General features: G+C 44.5%; 1 protein-coding gene across 1 annotated transcript in view; it reads left to right on the top strand.

Annotated features, from left to right (window-relative positions):
• Positions 1-15,136, top strand: part of wapl (wings apart-like) — a 103,405-nt gene that overhangs the window by 23,744 nt on the left and 64,525 nt on the right. The window contains 1 exon segment of the mRNA XM_068355025.1: positions 11,763-13,429. Within this exon segment, the coding sequence (XP_068211126.1) occupies positions 11,763-13,429 (1,667 nt within the window).

Raw genomic sequence — 15,136 nt, 5'->3', positions numbered from 1 at the left:
AGGATTTTTAAGATTGGTGAATCAGATGCAGTCGTAGGTTGGCCAGGGTACCTGCTAACCTTTGAGATACTACTGCTATAGAGTTATTGGGTCCTGTGATTGGCCAGGTAATGCTACATTGGATCCCTCTCTGGCTACGGCTACTTTTTCCTTTGCCCAAGCATACACTGAATAGTCAGGCCTATTCTTTCCACATTCTCCTCTGTCATTATGCACCTTACAACACTGCGATTACCAATCAATTCTTCTTCACTCGAGGGGTTAACTACAGCCCTGTAATTGTTCAGTGGCTTCTTTTCTCTTGGAAAGGGTAGAAGAGACTTTAGCTATGATAAGCAGCTCTGCTTGGGGGACAATCCAAAATCAAACCATTGTTCCCTATTCTTGGATAGTGTCATGGCCTCTGTACCATGGTCTTCCACTGTCTTGGGGTAGAGTTCTCTTGATTGGGGACACACTGGCACACTATGCAATATCTCTCTCTCTCTCTCTCTCTCTCTCTCTCTCTCTCTCTCTCTCTCTCTCTCTCTCTCTCTCTCTCTCTCTCTCTCTCTCTCTCTCTCTCTCTCTCTCTCTCTCTTTTTTTTTTCCTGGTAGCTTAGCTTGTAATGATAATACATACAGATTTGTGAATGTAACATTTTATTCAACTAAGTCCTATTAATCATATGTTGCCTTAGTTCCATTGTAGGAATTCCAGCTCTCCAGCCTCTAGTATCAGGGAAGAAAAGGTCCTTATTGGACTTTTAGATCCTCGCATGACTGCATTACCCTTCTATTGGTTATTGAATATTGTAATGTCCACATTTCTCCCTTTTTACTTTTTATGGCTCTGTCTGCCTCAATGTGTTTTACCATGGATGTTTCACTTGACCTATTTTTCTTCTATTGCACCTATTCTATTCTGGTCTGGTGGTGATAGTTGAATATGGTATATTGCCTTCTTGATGGTTTCTTTTAGTACAACAGCCATTATGTTCCAGAATGGGCCCTCCCCCTTTTTTATGTGATGTCAACTCTAAAGATTGTTTATTTTTCTATTTATTCAAGAATTTTCAATATCAAACTTACCCGATGATCATATAGCTGCATCCCTGCTGCCCGACAGAAAAAATCTACGGGAGGAATACGCCAGCGATCGCTATACAGGTGGGGGTGTACATCAACAGCGCCATCTGTCAAGTAGGTACTCAAGTACTCGATGTCAACAACGAACCAATTTTCCCTCTGTCGTGCCACAGGCAAGACCTACTAAATACGCCGTCCCTAACTGGATTTGTTTTCACAACGATTTGGTGAAGTACACTATTCCAGTTTTGAGCTTTCGCTATGCAGGGTTTTATCTTCATTTCAAAACTTGAACTCGTTTTGGATAGATTTAATTATGGTGACGAAGAGAGTATGGACTCTCTTTCACTTTTAAATGGCCGACCCTTCCCTTAGACGGAAGTGTTGGTGACGAAGAGAGTATGGACTCTCTCTCACTTTTAAATGGCCGACCCTTCCCTTAGACGGAAGTGTGTTTAGGTTTTTGGTAATTTTGCTTAACAAGTTATAGATCTATTTATTTTATATCTCTCCGCCTTTATAGGCCTCTTCGATTAACTTTCCATTTATTATAAACTTATAAAAATTAATTTTTATGTTTGTTTATATGCGACCTTTCCTAATAGTAGGCGGTCCTTACTTGGAACCGAAGTTAATTAACATTGAGCCCGTCATATCGTATTACCTTTTAAGAATTTAATACTTTTTAATTTTAATGTTTTATGAAAGAATTTCTTTGATAGTCTCGTACTGTTTTCAAAGATGAACTAACGTTTAGTTTAGTCTCCGCAGTTGTTGACGTTCAGAACGTTCAACATGCGCTCTATCGTTACGATAGAGAGAGAGTATTTCACGGTTTCACGTTGCAGTAAGAGTAAACCGATTTTAGCGTTTCGTTCATTCTTTCTTAGCTTAAATGGTTTAAATTCTAAATAAAGGAACTTTTTATTTGGGAAACCTTTCAGTTTTTTCCTTTATCAAATAATATGTTTTAACGATATATAATTGGGCTCTTCTCTCAGGTTTTAAGTCAAGAGAGAAGAGAGAGAGAAATAGAGACGGAGGGAGAGAGAGGAGAATAAACGTTTCGTTCAAGCGGGTAACGTTGTTCTCGTTTTTTACTCTTCTCCCTAGTCGCTGTAGGGGAAGAAGGTAAAACGTTTCTAGAGTTTTATTCTTGTTTCCAGGCTTTATGCGGTGAGAGATTTTAAACGTAGTTTATTTGATCTAGTGTTTAGTCTCTTTTCCAGCCACTGAATTCTTTATCTTTAATTATGTTTTTCTGTTGCATTGTAATACTGTTTTCGCAATTACTACCTTTTAATGAAGGATAGGATTGCGTGTTTCAGATAGAAATCAGTTAAAGTTTCGATTTCAGTGAAATAAGTGCTAACAGAAAATCAAAAGTGATAAAGTGATATGCGCAAAGTGTTACAGTGTTACGTTCGAGGGTTCGTCTGTTCGTGCCAGTTGTTCACCTAGTCCGATACCTCTTACAAGCTCCCAAGCCCAGGGGAGAAGTAATGTCGAAGGACTTATGGGTTCCACAGGCCTTGATCGACGAACAGACGTTTCCCTCCGTGGTTTCGGGTGTATCTACACACGTTGCCGACGTGATCACCCCACCCACACAAAGACGAGAGAGCCCATTTATTCCTCGTCTGCGGAAGAGGTTTCTCGCAGAAACCATGGACCAAATCTTGCAGCTTTTTTAAGTGCAAGTCGGTCCCTTCCGCGCAAGTCCAACGGCCTAGGTGTAGCCACTGGGTCAGTCCGGACTCGCTGCAGTCATCCGACGACTGCACACCTTCCGAGAGAGGCAAGGTGGTACCGCAACAGGCAGTAACTCCGTCTGTTGCCGCACCAACTGTTTTAGACCCTCAGTCACAACGGACAGTAGCTCCGTTTGTTGCCGTCTTTTATAGACCCTAGTGGTCCATGCTGCAGATATGCAGTCTCAGCTTGCTTCCTTCATGCAGGAGTATCGTGCTGAGAAGGTTGACACTGCACCTGTTAACCTACAACCTGCCACGGTTGTGCGCTCAGCAGATACTGCGGCTGCCTGCTCCCACACTCCACCTGTGAGAGCTCCTCCGATGCGCAGTCGATCCTGCCAGACGCATGTTCATGCTGGACCCTCCGTTGACATGCGTGAGCTACCGCATCAGCAGTGAGAAGGTGCTGTCAAGCTGCCGTGTTTTGCCGCAATGCGGCATGCTCCGCAACCCACGGCAGTCCCTCCCACGCACCAGCACTCCGCTTTTGTTGTTGCCAGCTCCCACAATCAGACTGCGGAGAAGGTTGACGATGCACCCGTTGGCCTACAGCCTGCCACGGTTGTGCGCCCGGCATGGCTGCCTGCTCCCACACTCTTGTTGTGAGAGCTCCTCCACCCATGCGCAGTCGACCCTGCCAGATGCATGCTGACTCCCACAGACACACGGAGCACTCCGTTGCCGTGCGTGAGCTACCACAAGCTGCCGTGTTTTGACACGGTGTGTCAGCCTCCGCAACACACTGTGGTTACCGCCACTCGCCCGCAGCAAACTAGTCAGTCAGGAGTTGAGGCTTCCCCACACAGCTTTGGTTGTTGCCAACTCACAGACTGTCAAACGGTTACATGACGTTGCCTTCTGGTGTGCTACTAGTACACCAGTGCTGTATGTCCTCACGCACCTGTTGGGGTTGACAGTTCAGTTTTTGACAGTTCACAGACTGTCAAGCAGTTTCATAACGTTGCCTTCTGGTCTGCTGCTTATGCACCAGTGAAACCCTCACTGAGATAACCTAGCTTTTCTCGGACATGGTTCCTGTAGATGAGAAAGTGCTGTTCTCCCTCCTTCTGATATTCCCTTGAGGACTCTGTCATTTGGAGAGGAGCCTTAAGCTGCTTAGCCTCCTATGGACTTTAATTAAAGCATAACATGCTTCCAGGGAGGGTAAATGGTTCCGCTTCAGTCGCTAACCCCGTCTGTTGCCACACCTGCTCCCATAGACCTTGGGCTTTGTTGCAAGACATGCAGTCCAAGCTTAGTCCTTGATAGAGAATTTTTTACGGAGAAGAACCTTCTTGCCAACAACCTTCCTACCGGTTGATTGTACGCCCTGTTGACGCTGAGGTATCCTACTCACGTCCGCCAGTTGAGATGGTTCCTCCACCGGTGCGACCCAGTGTGGGTTGCCAGTCGCACGTTGACGTTAAGCGACTCTCGGAGGTGGTTGTGGACGTTCAGTGTGTCACTGGGAAGACGTTCAACAACCAGCAGAGGTGACTTGTTGTGACGCAGTGCGGCAACCTCAGCAACCCGATAAGGGGTTGTCTGCACAACCCAGACAGTCTAGACAGTTTCGGGTTGTCGCTGTACTTCCTCGCTTCCCCATGGTTGACAGTTCACAGACTGTGCAGCAGTACCATGATCTTGTGTCCGGCTCCGTCACGCATCCACCAGTGCGACCGGATTCAGCGAGTCAGACGTTGCCCACTCCGTTGCCGTTTCCTCATCAGTTTCGGATGAGGAACCCTCTGATGAGGACATGGCTGAACAAGACGATCAACCCCCAGCCCTGCTATCCATCCAGAAGATGTTGAAGAAGGAACACGGCCCTGTCAGGCTGTGGATGAGTCTGGTTAGGACACTGTCATCCGTGGTTCAATTGGTGTCACTTGGAAGACTACACCTCAGTCCTCTTCGGTTTCATCTAGCTCTTCACTGGAAAAGGACAAGACGCTAGAAGCGGTCTCGATCCCGGTTTCCGGAAGATAAGTCTTGTCTGACTTGATGAAAGGACTTTATCAACCTTTGATAGGGTCTTCCCCTGACTGTTCAGACTCCCAACCACGTTCTCTTCTCAGATGCATCGGACGTAGGCTGGGGTGCGACCTTAGGCGGTAGGGAATGCTCGGGATTATGGAACTCGAGTCAAAGGACAATGCATTTCAACTGCAAGAAGCTTCTGGCAGTACGTCTGACCTGTAAAAGCTTCAGGTCTCTCCTTCAAGGCAAAGTAGTGGAGGTGAACACGGACAACTCCCTGCTTTGATGTACATCTCCTAGCAAGGAGGGACCTACTCTCTGACATGGTACGAGTTTGCAAGTGACCTCCTCTCCTGTTCAACAGGTCTAGCCTTTTCACTAGTAACAAGTTTCTTCCAAGGCAACTTGAATGTCTTAGCAGATTGTCGCAGTAGGAAGGGACAATAATTCCAACATATTGGACCCTCCACAAGGATGTATGCAAGAGACTTTGGGTCACCTGGGGCCAGCCAACCATAGATCTCTTCGCAACCTCGATGTCCAAGAGGCTCTCAATACTTTGCTCACCTATCCCGGACCCAGCAGTAGTTCTTTTAGATGCCTTTCGACTAGATTGGTCTCATCTAGATCTATATGCATTCCCTCCGTTCTAGATTGTCAACAAGGTACTGCAGAAGTTCGCCTCTCACAAAGGGACAAAGTTGACACTAGTTGCTTCCCTCTGGCCCGCGAGAGAATAACTTACCGAGGTACTTCGATGGCTAGTAGACGTTCCCAGAACTCTCCCCCTAAGGGTGGACCTGCTACGTCTGCCACGCGTAAAGAAGGTACTCCAAGGCCTCCACGCTCTTCGTCTCACTGCCTTCAGAGTTTCGAAAGACTCTCGAGAACTAGAGATTTTTCGAAGGAGGCAACCAGAGCGATTGCTAGAGCAAGGAGAACATCCACCCTTAGAGTCTACCAATCGAAGTGGGAAATCTTCCGAAACTGGTGCAAGTCAGTATCCGTATCCTCGACCAGTACCTCTGTAACTCAAATAGCTGACTTCCTCTTATATCTGAGGAAAGAGCGATCTCTTTCAGCTCCCACTATCAAGGGTTACAGAAGCATGTTGGCATCAGTCTTCCGTCACAGAGGCTTAGATCTTTCCAACAATAAAGATCTACAGGACCTCCTTAAGTCTTTTGAGACCACGAAGGAGCGTCGTTTGGTTACACCTGGTTGGAATTTAGACGTGGTTCTAAGATTCCTTATGTTAGACAGGTTCGAACCACTTCAATCAGCCTCCCTGAAAGATCTCACCTTTAAGACTCTTTTCGTGATATGCTTATCCACAGCTAAAAGAGTCAGTGAGATTCATGCCTTCAGCAAGAACATCGGATTCTCATCCGAAACGGCTACATGTTCTACATCTTGGTTTTCTAGCCAAACACGAGCTGCCTTCTCGGCCTTGACCAATATCGTTCGATATTCCAAACTTATCGTATGGTTGGAAATGAACTAGAAAGAGTATTATGTCCTGTAAGAGCTCTTAAGTTCTATTTAAAACCTTTACGAGGCCCGTCTGAAGCTTTATGGTGTTCAGTTAAGAATTCATCTTTGCCTATGTCAGAGAATTCTTTATCCTATTTTTATCAGACTGTTAATACGAGAAGCTCATTCCCTTCTGAATGAGGAAGACCAAGCTTGGCTGAAGGTAAGGACACACGAAGTTAGAGCTGTCACAACTTCCGTGACCTTTAAACAAAATAGATCTCTGCAAAATAGATTCGACGCAACCTATTGGAAAAGCAAATCAGTGTTCGCGTCTTTTATCTTAAGAATGTCCAGTCTCTTTACGAGAACTGCTACACTCTGGGACCATTCGTAGCAACGAGTGCAGTAGTGGTGGGGGCTCCACCACTACAATTCCCTAATTCCAGAACCTTTTTAATCTTTCTCTTGAAATATTTTTGGGTTGCCCGGAAGGCTAAGAAGCCTTTCGCATCCTACTTGATTTGGCGGGTGGTCAAAATCATTTCTTGAGAAGCGCCTAGATTAGAGGTTTTGATGAGGACCTTTAGTATGGGTTGCAACCCTTCATACTTCAGCTCCTAGGAGTCGCTCAGCATCCTATGAGGATCGCGAGGCTCAGTAAGGAAGACGTACTTAAAAAGGCAGAGTAATTGTTCAAGTCGTCTTCCTTACCAGGTACTTATTTATTTTATGCTTGTTATTTTGAATAACTGCTAAAATGAAATACGGAATACTTAGCTCATAATGTCAACTTGTTATGCTGGTCTCTACCCACCCCCCTGGGTGTGAATCAGCTATATGATCATCGGGTAAGTTTGATATTGAAAAATGTTATTTTCCTTAGTAAAATAAATTTTTGAATATACTTACCCGATGATCATAAATTAAAGGACCCACCCTTCCTCCCCAATAGAGAACCAGTGGGACAGAGGAGAAAATTGGTTCGTTGTTGACATCGAGTACTTGAGTACCTACTTGACAGATGGCGCTGTTGATGTACACCCCCACCTGTATAGCGATCGCTGGCGTATTCCTCCCGTAGATTTTTTCTGTCGGGCAGCAGGGATGCAGCTATATGATCATCGGGTAAGTATATTCAAAAATTTATTTTACTAAGGAAAATAACATATTGATAAATGTTATTTGTTTATGGTAGAAAACTTTTCATTCATTAGTCACTCCAAAATTAGTGGGGAATGAATAGTAACCTATATTTTTATTACTTTACTTGGAATAAATATTGAGCACGAAAATTCAACAAATTTTCATGGAGCCATAGGCAAGGATACACAAAATAGTAGAACCTGATATATGGAATTGGAAGTCCATAGACTTTCTTTCTCGGTAAGGGGTGGAATGCTGCTACTATATTTTCTTCTGCTGTCGACTGGTCTCTCTCCTTGTTGATGGATGGCAGGAATCAGAAAATCTCCTGCCCTCTTCAAAGGTCCCTTCTACAGGATGGCGACAATTTCAGAGTCGGGTGACTCTGTTGTTTGGTGTGTTACTCCATTTCTGGGGACAGGAATGTAGTAGGAGAATGCCTGACCCTGGGGGCTTATCAGGTTGGACAGACATTGCTGCTTAGTTGATAGTTGATGCTGTAAAGTGCGCTACCACCGACCGTGCTCCAGCTTGATTATCAGGAGACTACCACTAACCCATACAAATCAACCTATCGGTGTCAGGATCTCTCATAAGTTCATACCCACCAGTAGACCTTAAGCGCAGGAGCACTGCTTCCAAGCACGCTTCTCCACCATCTGAGTCTCTTTCTAGGTCACTCGTCGGTATTTAGGCTCTAAGGCTGCCCCATGACAAGCCTGGCCCCCCTGTAGGAAGATCTGGGTATTTTCTTGGTTAAAGTGACCAAGAAACAAAGGAGACCAAAGCAGGAGATGCCTCCTCCAGGGGATACCTTTCAGCCGAGAACTACCAGGTGTTCAAAGTCTCCTAGGGAGGTCTTGTTTACAGACACGAGTTTGTTCGTACCTTACCAGCTGCTCTGCCCCGTGGTACCTCCCAAGGCTTTGCAGCCAGCGGGGGCTCCTCGGATGGAGACTCGTAGTCTTCTTGCCTCCTTTGCAGCTAAGCCCTCAGAGGAGATGGATACGAAAATGCTTCTGAAGAACTGGACTTTGAAATTTCTCAAGGTCTTAGAGTGACAGAAGGGTGCTCTCTGTGCGGTACCTGTCTCTTCGTTGCCCTTAGTGCAGAATCTTCCATTCAGGCCTGGATCCTCTGTCAGGGTATTGTTGACGAACATCATCTAGGATGGTGAAGGGAGCCGGGAAGAAAGTCATTTTCCAAGTTGCTGGGACGAGTAACTCTCAGGGCTAGCAACTCGTCACGTATTTCCTGTGCCATTTGTTGGGCAGAGGAAGCACTAAGATATCTGTTGATCCCTCACCACTGCTGCTAGACCCAGCAGTCTTGGCATTGGTACACAGCATGCCCTTGGACAAGTTGGCAGCAGAACAGGTACATTCTCATCTTCAAAAGCCACAAACATGGAGCGGGTTGCAAAGGCTTTTTTGCTGGCCCTTCCGTGGATCAATCAATGGTCTGGTTCGGTAGATTATCTAATTGCCAATGGGGGTTTGACTGATCCAGATAAAAAGATATCAATGGATACCTCTTTGTTTTCTGGAGCGATGGCAGTTGAGTTTCTTCCTCACAACGTAGCCAATCATTGGACGTATTGGATCCTGGAATTGCGTGACTCCATCATTTCAAAATTCTAAAGGCACCAAAGGTAGGTGCTGATGAGAGAAGTGCTCATGTTACGCAACTTTTCAATGGAGGTTCCTTCTTTATTCAGCTTGGGAGACGTAGACATGGTTGCAGAGCGCTAGAGGAAGGCGAGTCAAGGCTCCCTCCTCCAAAGGGCGGGTACATCTCGCCCCCATTCATCGGTGCCGTCTGCACCGAGGTTGTCCCCCACCCACAGACAAGCACGCAATGTGTCAGTAGCTTTGAGGCAGTCTAACGCCAAGAAGCAGGTCCCTAAGCAGACTCTTGAGGTAGAGGTAGAAGATTTGGCTGCTCTCGCTAGGGGTGCCATTCCTCTTGCCCGACCACTGGTGGGAGAATGCTTGAAGTGCTGGTGGGAGATTCTTGGGACTGAAACTTGGACGGTCTCACTCCGAGTGGGATACCACGTCCTGTTCACTCTTTCTCACCCTCCTTTGACACAACATCCAGTGATGTCTTCCTTCACTAAAAGATCAGCGAAGGATCTTGCCCTTCATTTGAAAGTCCAAAACATGTTGGGGAAGGGCACTCTTCAAGAGGTCCTGATGGGTCCCTAGGCTTCTACAGTTGACTTTCTCGTAGAAAAGGCATCTGGAGGCTGGAGACCAGTCATCCACTCTGAACAAGTTTGTCCATCAGACTCCGTTCAAGATGGAGACCGCAGAAAAAGTAAAAAAATACTTGTGAAAAAGAAAAATATTATAGGTTAGAATCTTCAAGTATTGTTGCATTTTGTTACTGAATAAATTTTGTATAAGAAGGCTTTATAGTTTTTCAATGTAAATAAGAAAATCTTTCATAAATTATGAAAGAAAAAGATTGTGATCTGACCACTGAACTTCAGCTAAGGCTCTACCACTAACATAGTGCTGTTTTTTTGCTTATGCGCAATATTCAATGTTTAAGGAATATTTGAAAAAAAAGATATGAAAAAAAAATCTTTCCGGACATTATATCACGTCCATCGGTCATCAAAAAATTAATAGATAAAATTTAAATACCTATTTATCATAAATTTTTATCTTTTTTTTTTTAATCCATTAGATTTTCTATATATTAGATTCTATTAGGCTTGCTCTGTAGGAGTCAAGTTTGACTCATTTGGCAGGTAAATCCTCTACCTAAAACCAAAACTGCTATATATACTGATGGCTCTAAATAAGTCGGCTCTCATTACCTATTGTATTTACTGTACTGTACATTTTAATTAGCAGCTGTTGTTTTAGCAATTACATTGAAACAGTTCAAGGTAGGGGGAATCTTAAATTTTTCATTTATTCTTATTCAAGAAGTGTCACAGAAGCTACTCTATTTTCAAGGAGTAGATATTAAAATATGCAGGATTCCAGCCCATGTTGGAATTGATATAGTAAAAGTAGATGCTGTTACTAGACCAGCAGTGAATTTATCATAAGGGTTTTTTATCAGTCAATTGAGGACAGAGGTAACTGTTTTAGTCTGGGATGGATGTAAAAGAATGAATTTTTCTTTTCTTCATCTCCTTTTTCAAAGTCACAGCACCCTGTTAGCTTGTTACGTTGACAGCAGGTAGCTCCATGCAACTCGTAGCTGTTATATACATCGTATTTTAAACGTTACGTCCTGCACTCCTTACATTCGCCTACTGCTAGTGCAAGGGCCGTTGACCCGCTGGCATTGTCAAACCTCTGGGTAACGAGGTTTCAGGGTTTTCATTCCCTGCACTTTATCGTGCTTGACTGTAGAAATCCCAGGTAAATGGTTCATGCCAGATGGAAAGGGGAATTCTGCCCACCATAAGGTGAGCCTTATATGTAAAGAATGAGTGTTTGTATTTGTGTCAGAACAAATGACAAAATTAAAAGTAACTTGTAACTTTCCTAACTATAGAAACCTGAGTTCTTTACACAAATGTTACCTGCCATCACATACCCCCGGAAGTCCCGTCTGCAATCAATGTGATATGCTTCACCGCTATCGACTGGTAATAACCTATATGATTGTTTTCTCCTCTTTGAAAGTTTAATGGCAGTGTTCCAACTTCGGCAAAGTTATACTCCTATGTAAAGATCTCAGGTTTGTATAGTTAAGGAAAATACAAATTACTTTAAAAATATTGTAGTAATTTCTCCTTTATTTGCACTTTGCTTTAAAGTATCAATTTCTAAAATTACCCTTTAACACTTTTGATCCCCAGTGTACAAAATTTACATCCAGTAATTGCCAGTATTTTTCTGTTATGTGTATATAAGTTTTTTTAAGTGTAACTTTATATATCAGTGAAAAGGCATTTTTTTTTTTCAACTATATGATAATCATTGTTGTAAAGTCTTATGTTAAATACTTTTTGTGCTTAGTTGGATAATATATCCAAAAAAAAGCACCTGGGCTTGAGTGCCAAATCATTTGGCGAGGGGTTTTGGGCTTAGAGGGTTAAAAGGTTTCTATTGAAAACTTTTGGCCAAATTTAATGTAAATAAAATTCAGTCAAAGCATTTCAGTGACTTGGCCCAATTCTTTAAGATCCTACTTTATTTCTTCCTTGTAATGTTTGTTATGTCACTTGATAACAACATGTTAGCTGAGCTTAATACAGTATGTGATAATTGTTTGAATATAGGAAAAATATCTGTCTAGTGTGCATAGAAACCTATCATATTTTTGTAGTTATTCTTTGCAATTAATTATATTATAATAATTTTCTCTCACCAGGGAAAGAAGAAAGCAACAAGAGACCTTATCCAGATGATTCTCCACCTTCTGCTATTGGAGATGATGTGTTCAGGTATGATGGTGGAGCAGCCAATGGAGCCTCACTACAAGTTAAACCACCTGTGTCAACGTTCAGTAAACCTCGAAAGTTCTTTAAAAGTAGGACTTCTGATAGTGTATCTGAGCCTGTCAGACCCAGTGTACCTGACAAAAGTCGGGGTAAAGTTAGTGATGGGCTTAGTAGTATTAAACTCCCACCTCTACCATCTCTTGAGACGCCTGACTCTAGTCAGAATTCGCTGAAAGATACATGTGAGTTATCACCGGTGACTGTGCCGAAGGTGTCCGTTTCCAAACCGAATAATTCCGAAACTGTTGTTACCAGTTCGAGATCAGGTAGTGGTATTAAATTGAAAATATTTAAAAGCCGTGATGATGCTTCTTGTTCTCAGGAAACTTATTCCAGCACAGTGGAACTGCCTAGTGACGATTCTCGTGCAAATAGTGCATCGACTAGTAATGCTAGTTCTCCATCCACGAAAGACTTTAGTGAGGGAAATCCTGACTCCTCTGAGGAATATGGCGCAGGTGCCTCCCCTCAGCCAGAGTACAAAGCTACAGAAATCAACATTGCAGCTGCGTCAGCAAGAGCAACGATTGTCTGTTCTCCTGAACGGCTAGAAAGCCCCAACCGGACGCTTAACTCGAGCTATGATTCCAGTTTTGAGTTTCCAGGGTTGGTGGACCAAAGAACTGGGTTGCCTATAGATGTGTGTCAGGATGATAGTGACTATAGTTTTTCTGGGACCCAACCTAAGTGTCAAACCCCTCAGTCTGTTAATAACGATAATAATGTAAGTAGTAATGCTAAAAAGACGTATGGTTCCAAAGTCTCCAAATCTTGCGAGTTGAATAAGTACCTAACAAAAAATATGGTATCTTCTGTTTCTGAAATTGATGCGCAGCATAACCCTATCAGTGAATCTATGTGTGATGGTTCATTGAATGATGATTTTGACCTTCCAGTTTTTGCTGTGGGATCAAATGACTTTGGGTTACCTGAGAAATTGCCTTCGCTAGAAAGAGTCATCAGTCCAGGAGTGTCATCAGCTGGTGGGGGGGAAAGTGGTGATAATATTGATTTGTTCAGTACAGACTTTGATGAGAATGAGATAGAGGATAGGACAAGCATTGACCCTTCAAACCTTGATCACATAGAGCCAAAGGATGCAAACACTCTAACAGACACAGCAGAGGAGGAAGATATGTTCTCATCTCAGGGTTCTTTTGAGTCCTTTAGGCGCGCGCATTCCACCAAGTCGGAGAGTGAAATAGGTAAGACTGATCAGCCGGCTCCATCTATTATAAAAAAGAGGAGCATTTTTAAGAGTAGAAATGCAGATAGTGATGCCAAAAAGAGGGCTACTTACAAGCATAAGTGGCACGACCAAGAGGACAAAGAGGAAACAACCAAAGAAGTACCTGCATCCTTACCCAGCAGCCAAAGCATGACTTCCTCCACATCTCCATTTGAGGAGTTTGACTTTGATCCTCCTTCAGCGTTGAAGAGGGTGCATACGTGGCCAGCAACTTCCTCCGGATCACTGGATGATTCTATTGATAAGCAGTCGGTAACAAGCGTCAAATGTGCCAAGGCTGCAAAGCAGGTGTGTATTGACACTTTTTTTCGGGGGTTTGATATGATTCTCTCTCTCTCTCTCTCTCACTCTCTCTTTTCGTTTTTGATGTAATTGTTAATTTGAGTAAGGAAAGTCAAGACAGTAATAGTTAGGCTGGATGAAGAGTAGGTGTCTATTTTGATTTTGCATAACAAGACAACTAAACCTTTAGTCCTACCTAGAGTGTACCATGTGATACAATTTTTACATAATTTAGTCAAATCTGCATGTAACAATAAAGGGAGTCTATGCTCATGTGTATGTATTTGTGGAAAATATTTTTTATTCTGACATTTTAATTCGTGTGTGTGCGACTCCTTGTTCTTTTTCCGAGTATACTTAAGTTGTGGCAGACTTACTTTAAGGTCAAGCCGCATCCTGTTTTTCTGTGAAAACTACAGTTTAATAAGTGTAAAAATGGTCTGGACACCAAGTTAAAATAAGAAAAAAGAATAATACAGTAAGATAAAACCTGATTGTTCCGACACGAAGTACTTACCTTGAACTACTTTCTTAGGAGTATATGTTATCTCCTCCCATTTGACCAGAATTTTGTGTAGTTTACCCTACTCCCATTTTGTATGCGGGGCATTCTCTGGTGGAGTGATACGCGCCCAGAGACGACCCGGGGTCAGAGAGCATGCTTGCTCAGGTCTCGATCTCCAGTAAGTTTTTGGTCGCATCGGCGTTAACACCCCGACGCTCTCTCTTAACCCAGTGCGACCCTTTGTGTCTCACGCGGTCCTCACGTGGTCCCTTTGTGTGCTTCCCTATCCTTTCCCTCTGTGTTCCTGTGTCTCGCGGTGTATTACTAGTGCATTATGGAGCATCCCCGTCGTTGCCCTGGGCCTGTGGCCGTCAAATCGTGAGGCGCTTTCCTTTCTAAGCCCGAAGTTGACCCGCACTCCTTGTGTTCGTCGTGTAGGGGCAGTGTGTGTTCCCCTACAGCCACGTGTCCGGAGTGCGAATCCTGGAATGAAGTGCAGTGGGTGCGATACGGTACTAAGAAGAAGGCCTCTCGACGGTCCCCTAGGAAGTCCAGCGTCTCTTCACCCCTCGCTTCGCCCGGCGTCCCGTTGGACAGTCTCTCTGCCATCTTCTCCTACCCAGTGTAGGGGTCGCGGTAAGTCTGTTGCGGGGAAGCAGCCTGTGGGCCTTCCCCAGGAGTCTGATTTACCTGACAGTGGGATTGTGTCTTCGGTCCAGGCAAGTTGGGGGCCTGAGGGGGGAGCGGGTGTGTATCCGGGGGACGGAGCCCTGGTGAAAGCAGGTCCCGTTTTGCCGGACGATCCGATGTGGGGTAAAATGGCAGCAGTCTCTTCTCCCGCCTCTTGGGCAGGTTTTTCAGGTGCGTCAGCAGCCGAGGGTGCCGCCGAGAAGGACAACTCGCTGCCATCAGATACCCTCGTGTGGGTGCCTCCGAAGACGCCCTTCAGATCGCCCCTGAGGATGGAAGAGGAGTTTGAGGTCTGGTTCCCCAGCGAGGAGCTCCCCTGCTCCCCTCCAACGCCCTCAGCTACGTTCCCAGCAGACTTCATTGAGCCTTCGTCGCCAGCCGAACCCCATGCAGAACCACCAGCAACGCGGCAAGATTCAGGCCCTCCAACGAGGTCCTACAGGTATTCGGGCTCCTCGGTCGAGGCCTACTCCTACTCGTCGGAAGACGGAGCCCCAAGAGACCATAGGAGACGGCGA

The sequence above is a fragment of the Palaemon carinicauda genome, chromosome 31, assembly GCF_036898095.1.
Source record: "Palaemon carinicauda isolate YSFRI2023 chromosome 31, ASM3689809v2, whole genome shotgun sequence".
NCBI lineage: Eukaryota > Metazoa > Arthropoda > Malacostraca > Decapoda > Palaemonidae > Palaemon > Palaemon carinicauda.
This window is presented reverse-complemented; position numbering and strand designations above follow the sequence as displayed.